The sequence below is a fragment of the Typopeltis vanoorti genome, chromosome 21 (assembly GCF_054136105.1).
Source record: "Typopeltis vanoorti isolate ZY-2024b chromosome 21, IOZ_Tvanoo_1.0, whole genome shotgun sequence".
NCBI lineage: Eukaryota > Metazoa > Arthropoda > Arachnida > Uropygi > Thelyphonidae > Typopeltis > Typopeltis vanoorti.
This window is the reverse complement of record NC_143569.1, coordinates 27,882,984-27,896,791: the sequence shown is the minus strand read 5'-3', so window position 1 is coordinate 27,896,791 and position 13,808 is coordinate 27,882,984. Positions and strand designations below refer to the sequence as shown.

At 34.7% G+C, this 13,808-nt stretch overlaps 1 protein-coding gene across 1 annotated transcript in view; it reads right to left on the bottom strand.

Moving 5' to 3' along the window:
* The window catches only part of LOC150094687 (cell adhesion molecule Dscam1-like), a 380,080-nt gene that overhangs the window by 337,425 nt on the left and 28,847 nt on the right, over positions 1–13,808 (bottom strand). Inside the window, exon 2 of the mRNA XM_090411630.1 lies at positions 1,942–2,262. Within this exon, the coding sequence (XP_090267756.1) occupies positions 1,942–2,262 (321 nt within the window). The remainder of the gene's footprint in view (positions 1–1,941; positions 2,263–13,808) is intronic.

The following is a 13,808-nucleotide window of genomic DNA, read 5'->3' as shown; positions in this document are numbered from 1 at the left end:
GCTGTTTATATGCCGTTTGCGCCATTAGTAGAGTGTTCGTAGTGCTTATCGTGTTTACTCCGTCTCTTTAAATATTTGGGCATTACAATTAAAGACATAACATTTGTTATAGTTTTTATTTTAGAACATTATTGGAGTTATGATAATGGATTTTATTTTTAAGTAATTTTGAATTATACTAAATTGTATAATTTTATCGATAATAAACAATATTTTTCATATTTAATTTTTTTTTTAATTTTTACCATAATTTTGATATTTTATCCAAACACGTATACACCGTACTTACAGTGTGTATGTATATTTCGAAAGTTGCAGCACCCCACGAGCCGCCACTGAAAGAACTGAATCTGAAATTTTCATACACAAATAAACTCCTTTACGGAGTGCATCATACGGAAGTATGATTGTATACAGAACACGAGTTTAACTATATTGGACTAATGCATTTTTCAAATATCGTTAGTAAACACAGGACACTTCTTTCACTGGAATTTTCACATAAAACAGGACTCGAACTGTCTCATTTGTTTGTGCAGAGGAAAATCGTCATATAAAAATAATACTGTATTCTATGGGGGTGGGGAGAAGACACATATATCGTAATGGGCATTTTTTATGTAATTTTATAAACTTTATATATTTTAAGCGATCCAACATCTCTCCTGCGAAAATATTCCAGATGTAAATCTTTAAATAAATCTTTCAGGGAGAGGCGCAAACCTCTGAAATAAATTCTCCGTTAACCCAATATGAAGAAAAAACTAGGTAGGAATTAAATGATTTTTGTATTGAAATTATTTGGATATATTTAGAAATAAAGAATTGGAGTTCTGATATGTTTCTACCTTTTTTCTAACTCATTTCTTTCTTGGGATTTATTTCAAAGAAAATAATCACCTAAAAGAAATAGAAATCGCGAAAGTGTATGCGACGCATTTCTTATTTTTTTATGTACACCCACACAAAGTAAGTGTTTCATATAAAATGTCGTGATTAATAAAAGAAAAAAAAATCTGATTATTTTAAGAAAAACCAAAAAGTCGCACTGCCACTTCATCCATAATATTATTAATATTCGATTGAGTGATCGAATTACGCAGAAAGTGTATTTGATTATCAGACATAAGCGCATGCGCACTTTATGCTTTGCTCATGTAATCTGTTCACACCAATGTTCACATATCCGGGGCCTTAATCACTAATCCTGCTAATGATATTAATAGGAGGAAAGATGTTTAGTATTATCTTTTGACAAATATTATCTAGAGATATTTTGTATGCTCCTGTTGTAATCTCCATATTGAATTTTAGAATATATCTTATCTCTCTGTATAAGTTGCATCTTAAGCTCAACACCTACGTACCTGATTCCTATCCATTGAGCCCTGTAGAATTCAATCACATACCAATGTATTATGCCGCCCATGTGCAAATTCCTTGAATTATTAGTTATTTATTTGTATAGTTGTGTATGTTATTTCATTTTCTCTATTCTCAAGCCTATTGTACCTTGCTAAACAATTAAGGCAATACTTATGAGGGGCAAGATTTTTTTTGGGGTGGGCGGAAAAAATAGGTCAAATTTAATCTTAACCATAGAAACATAGTGGTTTTTTTTTTTTTTAAATTTAAGGGCAGCAAAATAGTACTTGCCTAAGACCAGCATCTACCCTAACAACGATACCGCCATGCTCCCCCCCCCTTTCGAAATTCTAGTTTCATTTTCATTGGGAAGCATTCTACCTGAATCCTTCGCCGCTGTCCCAAAAAGAAGCCGACCAAGGTAAGTTACATCCTCACTCGTTAAAAAAATAAAAATAAACTTCGATGTAGGAAGAAATTGTCTATAAGGTATTATTCTCACATTGACGAGAACGTCACAAAAGCAATTGTTAAAATAATAAAAAAAGACATCGTACATCCAACTAACTCACTCACCTGCTCTGACGTTAACATCCCTACTGCCAATTGTTCCTGCACTGTTGGAAGCCGCGCACCGATAAACCGTGGCGTGAACATCCTGCCGATAATCTTCGGCTTTGAATGGCGGGAAAACCAAAGATCCATCAGGTCGTAGGTGACGTAGTCCTGTAATATCCTGGATAGTGAGTCCATCATGCTTGATCCATGATATCACCGGCTGTGGTATTCCTGTAGCTGTACATGGGATGACTACACCAGTGGAGTTGTAAAACAGGATTCTTCCCGGTGGTTCAGTCACAAAACTTGGTCCAACATCCAGGCGGTTGCCATGTTTACCTGCGGAAATAAAAACAACGTTGAGACAAAGAAAATGATTGATTAGATGTTATTTGAAGTGTTTGAATTGCAAACCTTTTGTTTCGAGAATTGCTGCTTAGTTTCAAGCGATGAAACTGACTAACTCAGTGCTGAGCAGTGAAAGATCCAGATACAATGCATGAATACTTGGTACTATTTATATTGCCTATCTGGTACTATATTTATAAATGATACGTTTCATTATTGAATGCTACCTTTAAAATAATTTCACACAATTGAAAATATTGTTGTAAACGTTAACCATATCCAATAAAAACTTCCCGTTTATATTTCAAACCACAATTTCACCCTGGTTGCTCATTTTAAATTGCAAAGGAAAAATTTAACCTATCTCTGCTTTAATTTTAAACCAGTCTGTTATATCGCAGAAGAAAAACAAAAGTTATAGATGGTTTCGGAGCTCTTTTACTCGGTAATTTATACTTTCATAATATATAGTTTATTCCATCGGTAATAAAATAGGAGAACGGAGCATTTTCGAAGAATATTGAGAAAGTTTAAGAAAGAAGGCTAGAGTCATAATCATAAATGCTTTCCGGGTTGGCTGCTAGAAACTTTTAAAACATTCAACAGCTGAAAGTGATAGTTCTTGAAGGCGCTGTGGTGTGTGTGTGTGTGTGTGTGTATGTGTGTGCGTGCGAGTTACAAGAGAGATCAATAAAACGAAGGTGCAGTCAGAATTTTTGCCAGAGAGAAAGCGGTCGGAGGACGAAGGTACTTTTAAATTCTCTCTGACATACCTTTAACTTCCCTAACTTCCTGCAAGTACACTTGGGTATTGTACACGGCGTGTTTTTACGATAAAACGACCAGAGGCATTCACCATAAGAGTTTGCATTGTATATTTACACGAATGTTCCTTCTACGCAAAACTGAGATATACGCTTTACGGGTGGAACTGCCAAGTAGCCTTTACGTATTTCTTTCGTTCTCTCAAAACCTTATTTCGATACTTTATTCCGTTCCAACTTTATTCATGCATTCACCACGCCATTCACGCTTTGTAACACTTTTTTTTTTTGCGTTGGAATAATCTACCTCTTCACTGACCTTTAAAAGCAGCCGAATTTGCATTTGGAAGTTGAAGTTTCTTTTGAAGCGAAACATTTTCTTAGAAATGCAGGATTTACAACTCATAAATTCAAATTTATTGTCAAATAAACCGCCCTCTATCATTATGAATCTTCCAGTGTCGTCTTACGGACTACAATCTATAAGAGTGTCAAATTGTAAGCAAGAGTTATATTCCTTTTGCTCCATTTTTTTTTCTCTCATTCTCTCGCTTGTGCACACTCTTCTGAAATTCCACTTCCTTAATGGTTCTACCTTCCTTTTCATTATTCTGAGATTAGAATTCTCACTGTTTCCTCATTCCTCTTTTGTCGTTTAATTCCTCAGTAGTTCCTCTTCTAAGAACATTTGGTTTTCCAGCAATTCCTCTTCTAAGAATATTCAGTTTTCCGGCGGTTCAGATAACTCATTCCTCTTCAATCATTCAGTTCCTCAACTTTCTTCATTCTTCTAAATTTAAAATTCCTCGCTGACAATTCGTTTTTCTAAAAGTAAACTTCTGCCTTGGCTCTTCATTCTTATTAGGAAAAATGGACGATCTCTTCACCAACAAAATCCTTCTATGCCCGATGAAGCGATTACGTTTATGCTTTTATGGATAATAATATTCAGCAATGAAAATGGTTTTTTTCTTTCTCTTCTATTTCTGGAAAGTCAATAGATCCTCGGTTTTTATACATCTGGTCTATAGGGCAGAAAATCTCAAAAGAATTAGATCAATACAAAACTGTCTTTCCTATTTCACCTTCGAATCTGATACAAAGTCAAATTAGATATTGTTTGGTTATCCCATGGGAAATTAAACAGAAAGTAAAAACTACTGATTCTATGAATATAATATGACGTAAATAAGAAAAAAAAAAAGAATGTGTTTACTCAAAATTGGAAGTTTGTAATCATGCATAGGAAAATAGTGCATTTCCAATGGATAAATAAACTTATGAAATCCGAAAGTGAAATAAATAAAGAAAATTGATTTTTGAGCTTTTTTTTTTTTAAATTGCTATCACTATCTGTTCTTCTAGATAAAGACTTTCTCTTATCAGATAATCTTGGTGATTTTTTTTTCCCGATGGTTTGGTTCATTTCAAAAAATTTTAAATTTCGATTCTTTTAATGGAATCATTTGGGATTTCCTTTTCCGTTTTTCAGAAGCGATTGGTATTTGAAAGGGATACACATTTTCCAATTTTCTCAGCACAAAAGTAGCTCGCGAAATGCCGAACACACTAACACTCTCCAAAAACATTAGGTTGGTAGTTATATATCGAATTTATCTTCCACACAGGTATGTGTTTGACTGGCGGAAGCTATTTTCTCCATGATCGAAATTGTTACGTAAGGGAGCATGAGAGTGGCTTCGATCCGTTCAATAAACACACGCGCGCGCACACACACACACACACACACACACACAGAGAGAGCATTAAAGCAAAGTAAGCGACTTTTATGTACATTCCGATAAAGAATAGATGAAAGACTAGAAGGGGTTTTAATGGCAAATGGACTACGCTGTTTGTGTGTGTGCGCATGCGTCATAAACATCATTAGGAGAAATAAACTATTCTTGATATCTTCTATCGTAACGTGGATTTTACACTAAAGAATATCAGTTGAGTATTTAATCCTTCTATATTATTCCTGAACATGAAAATTATTTTCAAAACACGAGTACTATAGGAATGCATTTAATATTTTGCTTATTCTATCGTTTTGCCACCCTTGTGCTGGGAAAAGAAATCCGATTTTAAGCCGTTGATATAACTGACTGTGTATATCAACGTGTGAGAATATATAGGTTAATGATTATTAAAAATTCTATTGATGAAGTTATTTTTCTGGATCTGCAGTGTTGAATAAGAAAAAAGATGAATATCGATTAGTGTTATAAACTTCTTAATAAATAATTCTAAAACTGCATTGGATGAGTTCAGACACTGACAGGATTGGAGAAAATCTGTAAACTAATAACTATAGGATCTAATACCGCAGTTTTAGTGTAATTGGCAACGCACACATCGGATTGGCTTGACATGTTTTTTTTTTCTGTGTGGAACTTTAATTGTAATCGATGACACAAATATATAATAAACTTAATATTAAAAGTTGGCATTCACATTAGTGTAAATTCGTATGTTATATTTTCGAATATTAAAGTAGGAAAATCTCTGAAATACTAAAATAATTTTAAGGTAGGAAAATTAATGATTGGAATAGACCCGAGTTCGATCTCCTCGTGACAAGAGAAATGTTTATATTTGCTTTTTCGATTGAAAAGAAATTACTGGATCTTATACAGAGGTACCAGGATATTTTCCATCAGGGATTAAGTTTTTTATATGAATACAGGAAAATCGGACAGAGAATACACGTAATTTACAGACAATATAATATTAGTGGGAGGTAAATGGCGTTGTGAGAAGATCGTGGATAGAGACGTTGTAGTGGAGTAACCTTCCGTGATGAGTTCTTGGAGATGACACGTAATAATAGTAACAACAAGAAGAATAATAATGATAATATATTCAAACTATAATGAAAAAAAGGATATTATTGTTTTAATCGTATACCTAAGCTTAAGCAAATCTGCGCGCGAAGGGCCTTCACGACTAGACTACTCGTATATAGACGTGGTTAACTTTACATCAGCTGTCTTATTATCCCATAATGCAAAACACACTTCCTTTTGGATTATGGAGATGATCACTACCCACAATGGCTTGAACATTTAATGAGGTCTCCTCAGCGGGAGCTAGACCCTGGATCTACCGAAACGGAGATAATAGTTCTTAGCACCTGTTCCCTTTTACTTCCGGTATGCGGCGTGGCATGGGCGCTTTTACCTTTTTAGCAGGTAAGCTGTACCACTTCGCCAGGAATGGGTAAAGAATTCAAATGTTGATTTTCATGATCTACTTAGCACCAAAGATATTTTATGAGATTCATAAAACGTGGAACAGCGCATATATTGCTAGAGAACACACATACACACACACACACCTCTGTACTATCTGGAAAGACATTCACCATGAAGTTATCAGGGTTCCAATAGATTCTCAGGAAAATATTTCCCATACCATAAATCTAGCACGCCTTTCTGCTGGAACATGTCATCGCGATGATTTTCTCCCTAGCTTTTTGCCTAATCCTCCACCTAATGTCCATCCAGCACACCGGGAAACGAAATTCATCTGGAAGGACAATATTTTCCAATCACTGGTAACTAAACAGCCCAACCGCATATCGTACTATAGGGGACCTGGTCGGCGATGATTAGTATGAATACGTAACTGGTTGCTTACTTCATAAGCCCGTACTCAGGAAGGTACATTGGATTTTATTTCATTCATGTCCAGATTAAATTCCACGGTCAGTCTTTTCACAGTTTCATTTATGCGCTTGCACAAGTCCAGGCGATCTTCGTTACCACGAGCATCGATGAGGTGTGAAGCCCTGCCATTGATCCGATGAGTGTTGTTCTATCCACTGTCCATTATTCGAACACCTTAACTACATCATTTTCAGAACAGCCTTCAATATTCAGTATCCAGGAAATATTGGCAATCTCCTGGATACTACTACCCATCCACCGGTGTACTCTACAATCAGACAAACAAGGCGTCAAACACTTCCAGCTTCACGTATACTGTCTTTTGCCATGATACGGTGGGTTGGAAGGGCGAACTGTGAAATAGCTGATCATAATAGTGTCCACATTATCCAATCATCTCTAAGTATCGCCGTAATATCGGAATTTCGAATTGAAAATATCAGTCCTAAAGCAGCGAGTTAGTCTTCACTCTCTGAAACTCACCGGGAGAAGATAAACATAAATGCTGTGAAGTAGCCATCAGAGAGGAGGGGGGGGGGGGTTACACAGAATTGACTAGATTTAAGGATAGTCTTGTTTTTACCTTATGGAAAATAAGGAAAAAAACACAAAAACGAACCCCTTTCGTTTGTACCCTGTTATGTCATAAGTAAGAAGTAAAACTATACTTGGAACACACGTAGTAGTCAATTATATAGAAGCGAAATAGCTCTACTGTTCCCTGCGTTAGCTACAAAAAAAAAAAAAAACCGTGCCGAAAATTACGAAGACCATCTCTCTCATTAATTTAGTTTTCTTTTTTTTTAATTTTTATTTTGTTCGATAATGTTGAACCCTAAAGCAACCTTAAATTTAATGTTTGTGTCACGTGCCTATCGCTAACTTCTTAGTTCGATTAAACAACCTAAATTTACGGCTATTCGGTTCACTTAATCATTTCTTTCCTTCCCCCTAACACTCCCCCTTCCTATGTTTATCCGTTATGAAGTTGACTGTGGGTCATTTATCATGAAAAATATTGCATGGACACGAGGTGTGTGTGTGTGTGTGTAGGACCAACGAACCACTTTAACTCAATGACACCCGGTGACTAGTAACTTCATGCCTCATTAGCTGCGTTTGAAAATCGTTTAGCCTAGTTAAGTTAACGGCACCTGAAGGGCTGTTAAAGTTATTATAAACTGTGCATACCCTTGATTGATATTGGTTCACTTTCTTGCCCTCACCCCAACCTTGGTAAGAAAAATTTGGGTTGGCAATTAACAGAAGCTGTTGAACTTGTTTAAATGAACAAAGTTTAACAAGAAATGAAAGACAGATGGTATTAAAACATATCTTCTTTAAGCGATAATCCATATATAAGCAGTAGCTTTTATTATTTTTTTTTTCGAGTGCGTTTTCAACATTTCCTGCTCTGTCATTTTCCAAAGGAAAAAAAAAACAAAGACGAGCCATTTCTTTGATAAAACTTTTTACTAACTGTTTCCATTAGTGTTACTCCCCCCCCCGTTTCTTTTACCCTTTCCAACTGGATCTAGTACGGATGTTTACTTCATCAAATAAGTGCATCCAGTGGAGCGAAAGATGCAATGATGTCTCAGCCTCTTGGTTCGTTGACACAGGAAGTTTAGAGGGAGATGGTTGAAGGCTGTATAACGGAAGTGTGTAAACAGTCCACTGTCTTTAGCAAATGTGCAGTGCGTTCGCTCACTATCGTAACGGAGAGAATATAAGGGACTCCTTTTTTATCCCCCTGGTCCAATAACCAAAGGAATTATTGGCTTCTATCTAACGATCTGGAAGCAAAATCCCTTATTTGACGACCCACTTAAGAAAGCCATAGCGGTGAGATTGAAAATCCCATTAATGTTCTTCATATAATGAAGTAGAACCCGCGTACAGATAAAAAAAATAGCTAAAACCAAGTTCGATAAAGGAGCTGGGGTAGAACGAAATGGAATCAATACGTGAATTTTTATTACTGAATATTTTAATGAGTTCGTTTATCTTGATTGTTAGCTCTAATTTTTTCCCTTACTTTTCCTAATTAAGATTTCGCAATTTGCTCATTTTTTTTCTCTTTTATCGTATCAGTAAATCAAAGTTCAGGTCGTTATTTAAATAAGATTTGTTGGAAATTATACAGTGACACTAATTAATTTGAACAAAGGATCGCGTAATGATGTTTGGTGATTGTATAACAGCTGCTAGGCGTGAGATTTTTTGAGAAGGAAATTGTTGAAATCATTTCTCCGAATTAGTTTTTTTTTTACGGTTATAAATTGTTAATAAAAGATAAAACAGATGTCATAAATCTCGATTTAATAATTATGATTAGAACCACGTTATGTTCTTGCACGTGCGATGAACATTTCGCTATTCTTAACTATTAAGTATTCTTTCTTAAAGTTATTGAGTGCGAAGCTTTTCTGACTTGTTATAAATTACTTTCCTTGATTTCTACGTGTCCATTGATCAGACTCACACGCCGCAAAAGTTTCGTGTCATTTAATTTTTAAACCGCCAATTATATTTTACTACGAGCTCTTCGTTTTAATGGATACGACATCCTCATTTCCGTCTTAGGAGTCCAAACAGCGCATGCACTTTGCAGACCATTAATTCCAACCACTTCTGTTTTCAACATTGTTCATGTTTAGCCAAGTTTAAAGCGAGACAATTTATTTTACAGGAATCAAAAACAAACCGATCCTAATAGTCTCCCAGTCTAAGAGACAGTACTAAATAGCGTCCGTAAGAAAACATTTTACATACCACTAGGCTTTAGCCAAACTCAATCCCCTCCTCTATCCTTCCTTGCACATCTTTAACGAGAGAGAAAAAAAAAGGGATAAAGAAACTGCATTACAACGAATTTATGAGTTTACAATCATAAGCTCCTCAGTCACTCGGTTAATTATGTCTAGATATTTTTAAAAATAAACGGTGTCTAGATAAAGCTTCTTTTCTTTTTTTTTATTTGCAATAAATCTAATTAAACAGACTTAAAATGAGCTTTCTTAAAAAGTTCCAAGTATATTATATACTTGAAAAATATAAAAGCACAAGAATAAAATGTAGAATGAATTCAAGGCCTTTTTCTTAATATTTAAGACATTTTTCTTTTCTTTATTTTTTCTTCTTTTTTTTTTTTTTTTGAATTCATCTCATTATACAAATTCCGTCCAAGTCAAGAAATAAAACTCCTTAGACATCAAAGGAACAGCTCGCATAAAAGGGATGACTAAGAGGGTGCATGTAGATTCAGAGACTCGCTGACTTACAACGCGCTCTCAGGAAGAGAATGCAGTAGTGAAGGAAAGAGGTCACGTTCCCTGTTAAAAAGGTAAAAAAAAATGCAAAGGATTGCAAAGAAACCTTACTTTAATGGTAGAGAAGGAAAAGAGTGACATTCGCACGTGAGTACGGACAAGCATGTCAAATGGAGAGCAGACGTAAAAAATACAGAGAATAAAGCGAGGTCACAGAAACAACTAAAACAAGAAACAAAAAAAAATAAGAATTTTGTGAAGTTCCAGAGAAGATAAAAAAAATAAAAATGAATATTACTTTTGCAAGTAAATATTTTATTGTTAGCGATTTTTTTTTTCAAACTTATTTTATAGAAACTTTGAAGTTCAACAAAGTTTTAGGAGTCAATATGGTCTAGGTGACTGAAATGTTATAAAAAACGTTGTTTTCAAACCCTTGTCTTCATATAAATAATTCTGTTTCTGTTTGTATTTGAACAATAAGTTCTACATTACGTTTAGATAAGCTGACAACAATAGAATTTCCCGTTACGTTGTTAAAATTTCAACCAACAATGATTCATTGTTAACTTTCAACAAAACATATTTTACAGTAGATTTGCCTTATTTCAATAGACGTGACGATACGATCATTGTAAGCGAAGATAATTGGATAATAGAAATAGAATGTGTGTAGATTAAACCATAAAGTGCAATCATTTATATGCAAATAGACCACAAAAGTGACAGAGATTTAACAGAATTGCGTGTACTATTTCAATGATGATCTTTAGTGCATATTCGATCCTCGGGGGCATACTCAATTAGCTGAGCTACTGGGATTATTTCATCAGCTGTAAGTGCTGTTTGGCTTGCCTTTATCACGTTATATGTAGCGTTGGAGTACTTCCAAGCCAGTTATTTAGCGCAACAGTTATTAGATCCATGTTGTAAGAATGAGAATTCATAGACATCTAAATTTTTAGAGGAATTTAAGTGTTATTTAACTGCATTACTTCACTTTTCATGCTATTCATGTGTTACGCACATTAAGAGAGGTTATGCAAGTTTGATTTGTTTTGTTCTGAGTAAACAAAACTTTAGCATAACAGTCTCCAGGGTTTCGATTAGATGATTTTACGTCATAGATGGGGATCTGTGACAAAAGAGTGATTTCTTTAGACTATTGCTAATTCTGTAAGAATATTACATACAAATATCGTACTTTTTTTTTTTTTCAAAACAAGTGAAGTGGGTCATGACTGCGTTCCATAGATATAGTCAATTACAGCAAATCATCTTATGGGGTTCGTATTAGTTTTTTTTTTTTTTTTTTTAATTATTTACGCATAGGCAGAAGACACGACTTTGATCATAATCAGCTGTGTGCATGATATATTTTGTCCTATCTTGTTATGAAAACGAAACGCACCAATAAATTAAATTGGAATTTTTCCCTTAAATCTGAAAACATGCAAAAGAGCTATCATTACAAAAATACTTCTTATTCTTCTATGAATTTCAAAAATTAATATCTTTCTATAGTTTTTTTTTTTTCAACTTTTATATTATGCTGTCATCTTTATTTACTAAAACTCCACTTTTTCATCCTTGCTTCTCTCGATACTTTTATTTTATATATTAAATATCATCTATAGGCAGTAGTCAGTAAATATCCGTCTCCATACCAATTTTCATCGATTGTACCAAGTTTCCTGGCTTTATTGTTCGATGCGTTTTATGCAGTTGGCTTGCTCGTGGATCATATAACTTCCAACTTAGAAAACCGATGGGACTATTGTTTGAACTGTTCGACTAGTAAAGACTCTTCCAGTCAATAGCAAACATGATTTTGCTCTTTAGTTATACACGCAACCCTCCCACTGAAATGAATAGCTAGCAACAGTAACTCTCAACAAAAATACTATTTCCCAAAAGTGCTAGCAATTCATTCCTATCGTATGTTCCAATTAATATTGTTATTAATATGTTCAAATAATGCACATATTCTTAATATGTGCATTATTTGGTTGAACCAGAATGTGACGTAATAATATCAGTAATATTATTATTGTTACGTCAAAATCAATCGGATGATTGTTACGATAAACAGTGAAAATTACTTATACACAGAAGAATTTGGTTCATTTCGAATTAACGTTTTAGTAATAGCGCAGACTTTTTGTTTTCAAAATGATCGAAAATAGAAGTCTCTCTCTTTCTCTCTCTCTCTCACACACACACACACAGAACATTGGTTAGTGAGTAGATCATTCGTAAGATAAAAACAACGTAATGCGAGTTAAAGGAGTAGGAAAAAAGGGAATTACATAGGCAGCAAAGTGAAAAGCGCATAAATCCTTCGAAGTAAAAATAAAACAATCTATTTGATGTGTTTGCATAAGGATAATGCATTCTTGGAATATACGCTTCGAAAACGGACAACGTACATCCCTTGCAAAGAAATGGATTATTTATACCACCCTTACATTCTCGTTTACGACCTTCGTTCGTTGCACGGTAAGGTGGTTCGTGACATATGCAAACATTATCGTAAAGAGTTGCTGCCAAACTATGGACTCGACAGGCACGAGGGAATTATATGTCTATTGACCGAGTCTCGGTAGATACTCGAAGCGCATTTTACCTGCAGGGATTTGAAGAAGCTTAGAAATTGGATTGAATTCCCAGCGGCATTCAATTCCGGCTATTGTTCGATATGCGCGCATGTTTTTTTTTTTTCCTGAAAACGGTAGAGAAAATGAAACTTCGTTTTTATCTCATGAATATGAAAAGTCATTGGAAGCAACATTCGCATCCAGAAGCATCTTAGTGGATGAGAGTGGAAAAAAAATGCGTGTTAGCATCGCTTAAGAAGTTATTGATCAAGTATTTTTCAACTTTACCGTTCAGTGAGTTTTTTTTAGATTAATTCTGGGAATGATTCTTCGTCTCATAGTGTTAAAAAGTCGATCATATTGTGAGGAGTTGCTACGTGCGGAAATAACCTCTTGAAAGCGGAAATAGAGAGGGAGAAGAGGTAAGGATTTGTTCCATCTCATTCAACACTGTTTAAGAATGCATAAATATAGGATGTACGTCGTGTATGCGTTTTAAAAAGTGAGTTCTGACTTTTGATGTTGCTTACCTTGTTGTGTAAAATGCGACCAAAATGAAAATAGAAATATATTTCAAATATATTCACAGCATTACACACTGAACGGTCTTTTAGAGAAAATGATGGTAAAGGCCTTCTCTAATAAACTTGAGTACTATTCTTTGTCTGTTTAGGAGGCTTTGAACACACAAGTCCAATTCATAAAAACTCAATTTCTTACCGAAATTTCTTTGATAGAATTTCCGCTTGTCAGAAGAATATCCCAATCGAATCTTAGACGATTGCATTGGACATTAACAGAAAGTATTGCTACAATGTGATCATCATATTGAGTGCGTACTTCAGCAAATATTTTATGAGGAATTTTTAAAAACGTATTATATTTGCTTTCAGCCAATATAATACGTCTATGCAACACGTATTGAACAAGAACAGTTTTGTCGATCGTACATACTATTTATGACTTTTTTTCCACATCGAGATGAAATTGAAATAGTGTTTGAAGAGGTTTCAGAGATCTAAATCCGTTCTAAGAAGTGGCGAGTATGATCTCAATGGAAAGCTATTGGTGGTGGCAAAATGTGTACTCAATGTATACAAATCCAAAAGGATACTGCTTTGAAGAGAACAACAATGGCATGGTAAACAATAGTCACGTGGAAACAACAATGGAATGGTTGCCAGCGTATCTCCTCTCCAAACAACAAGCTATGAGTTTCAATCTCTCCATGAG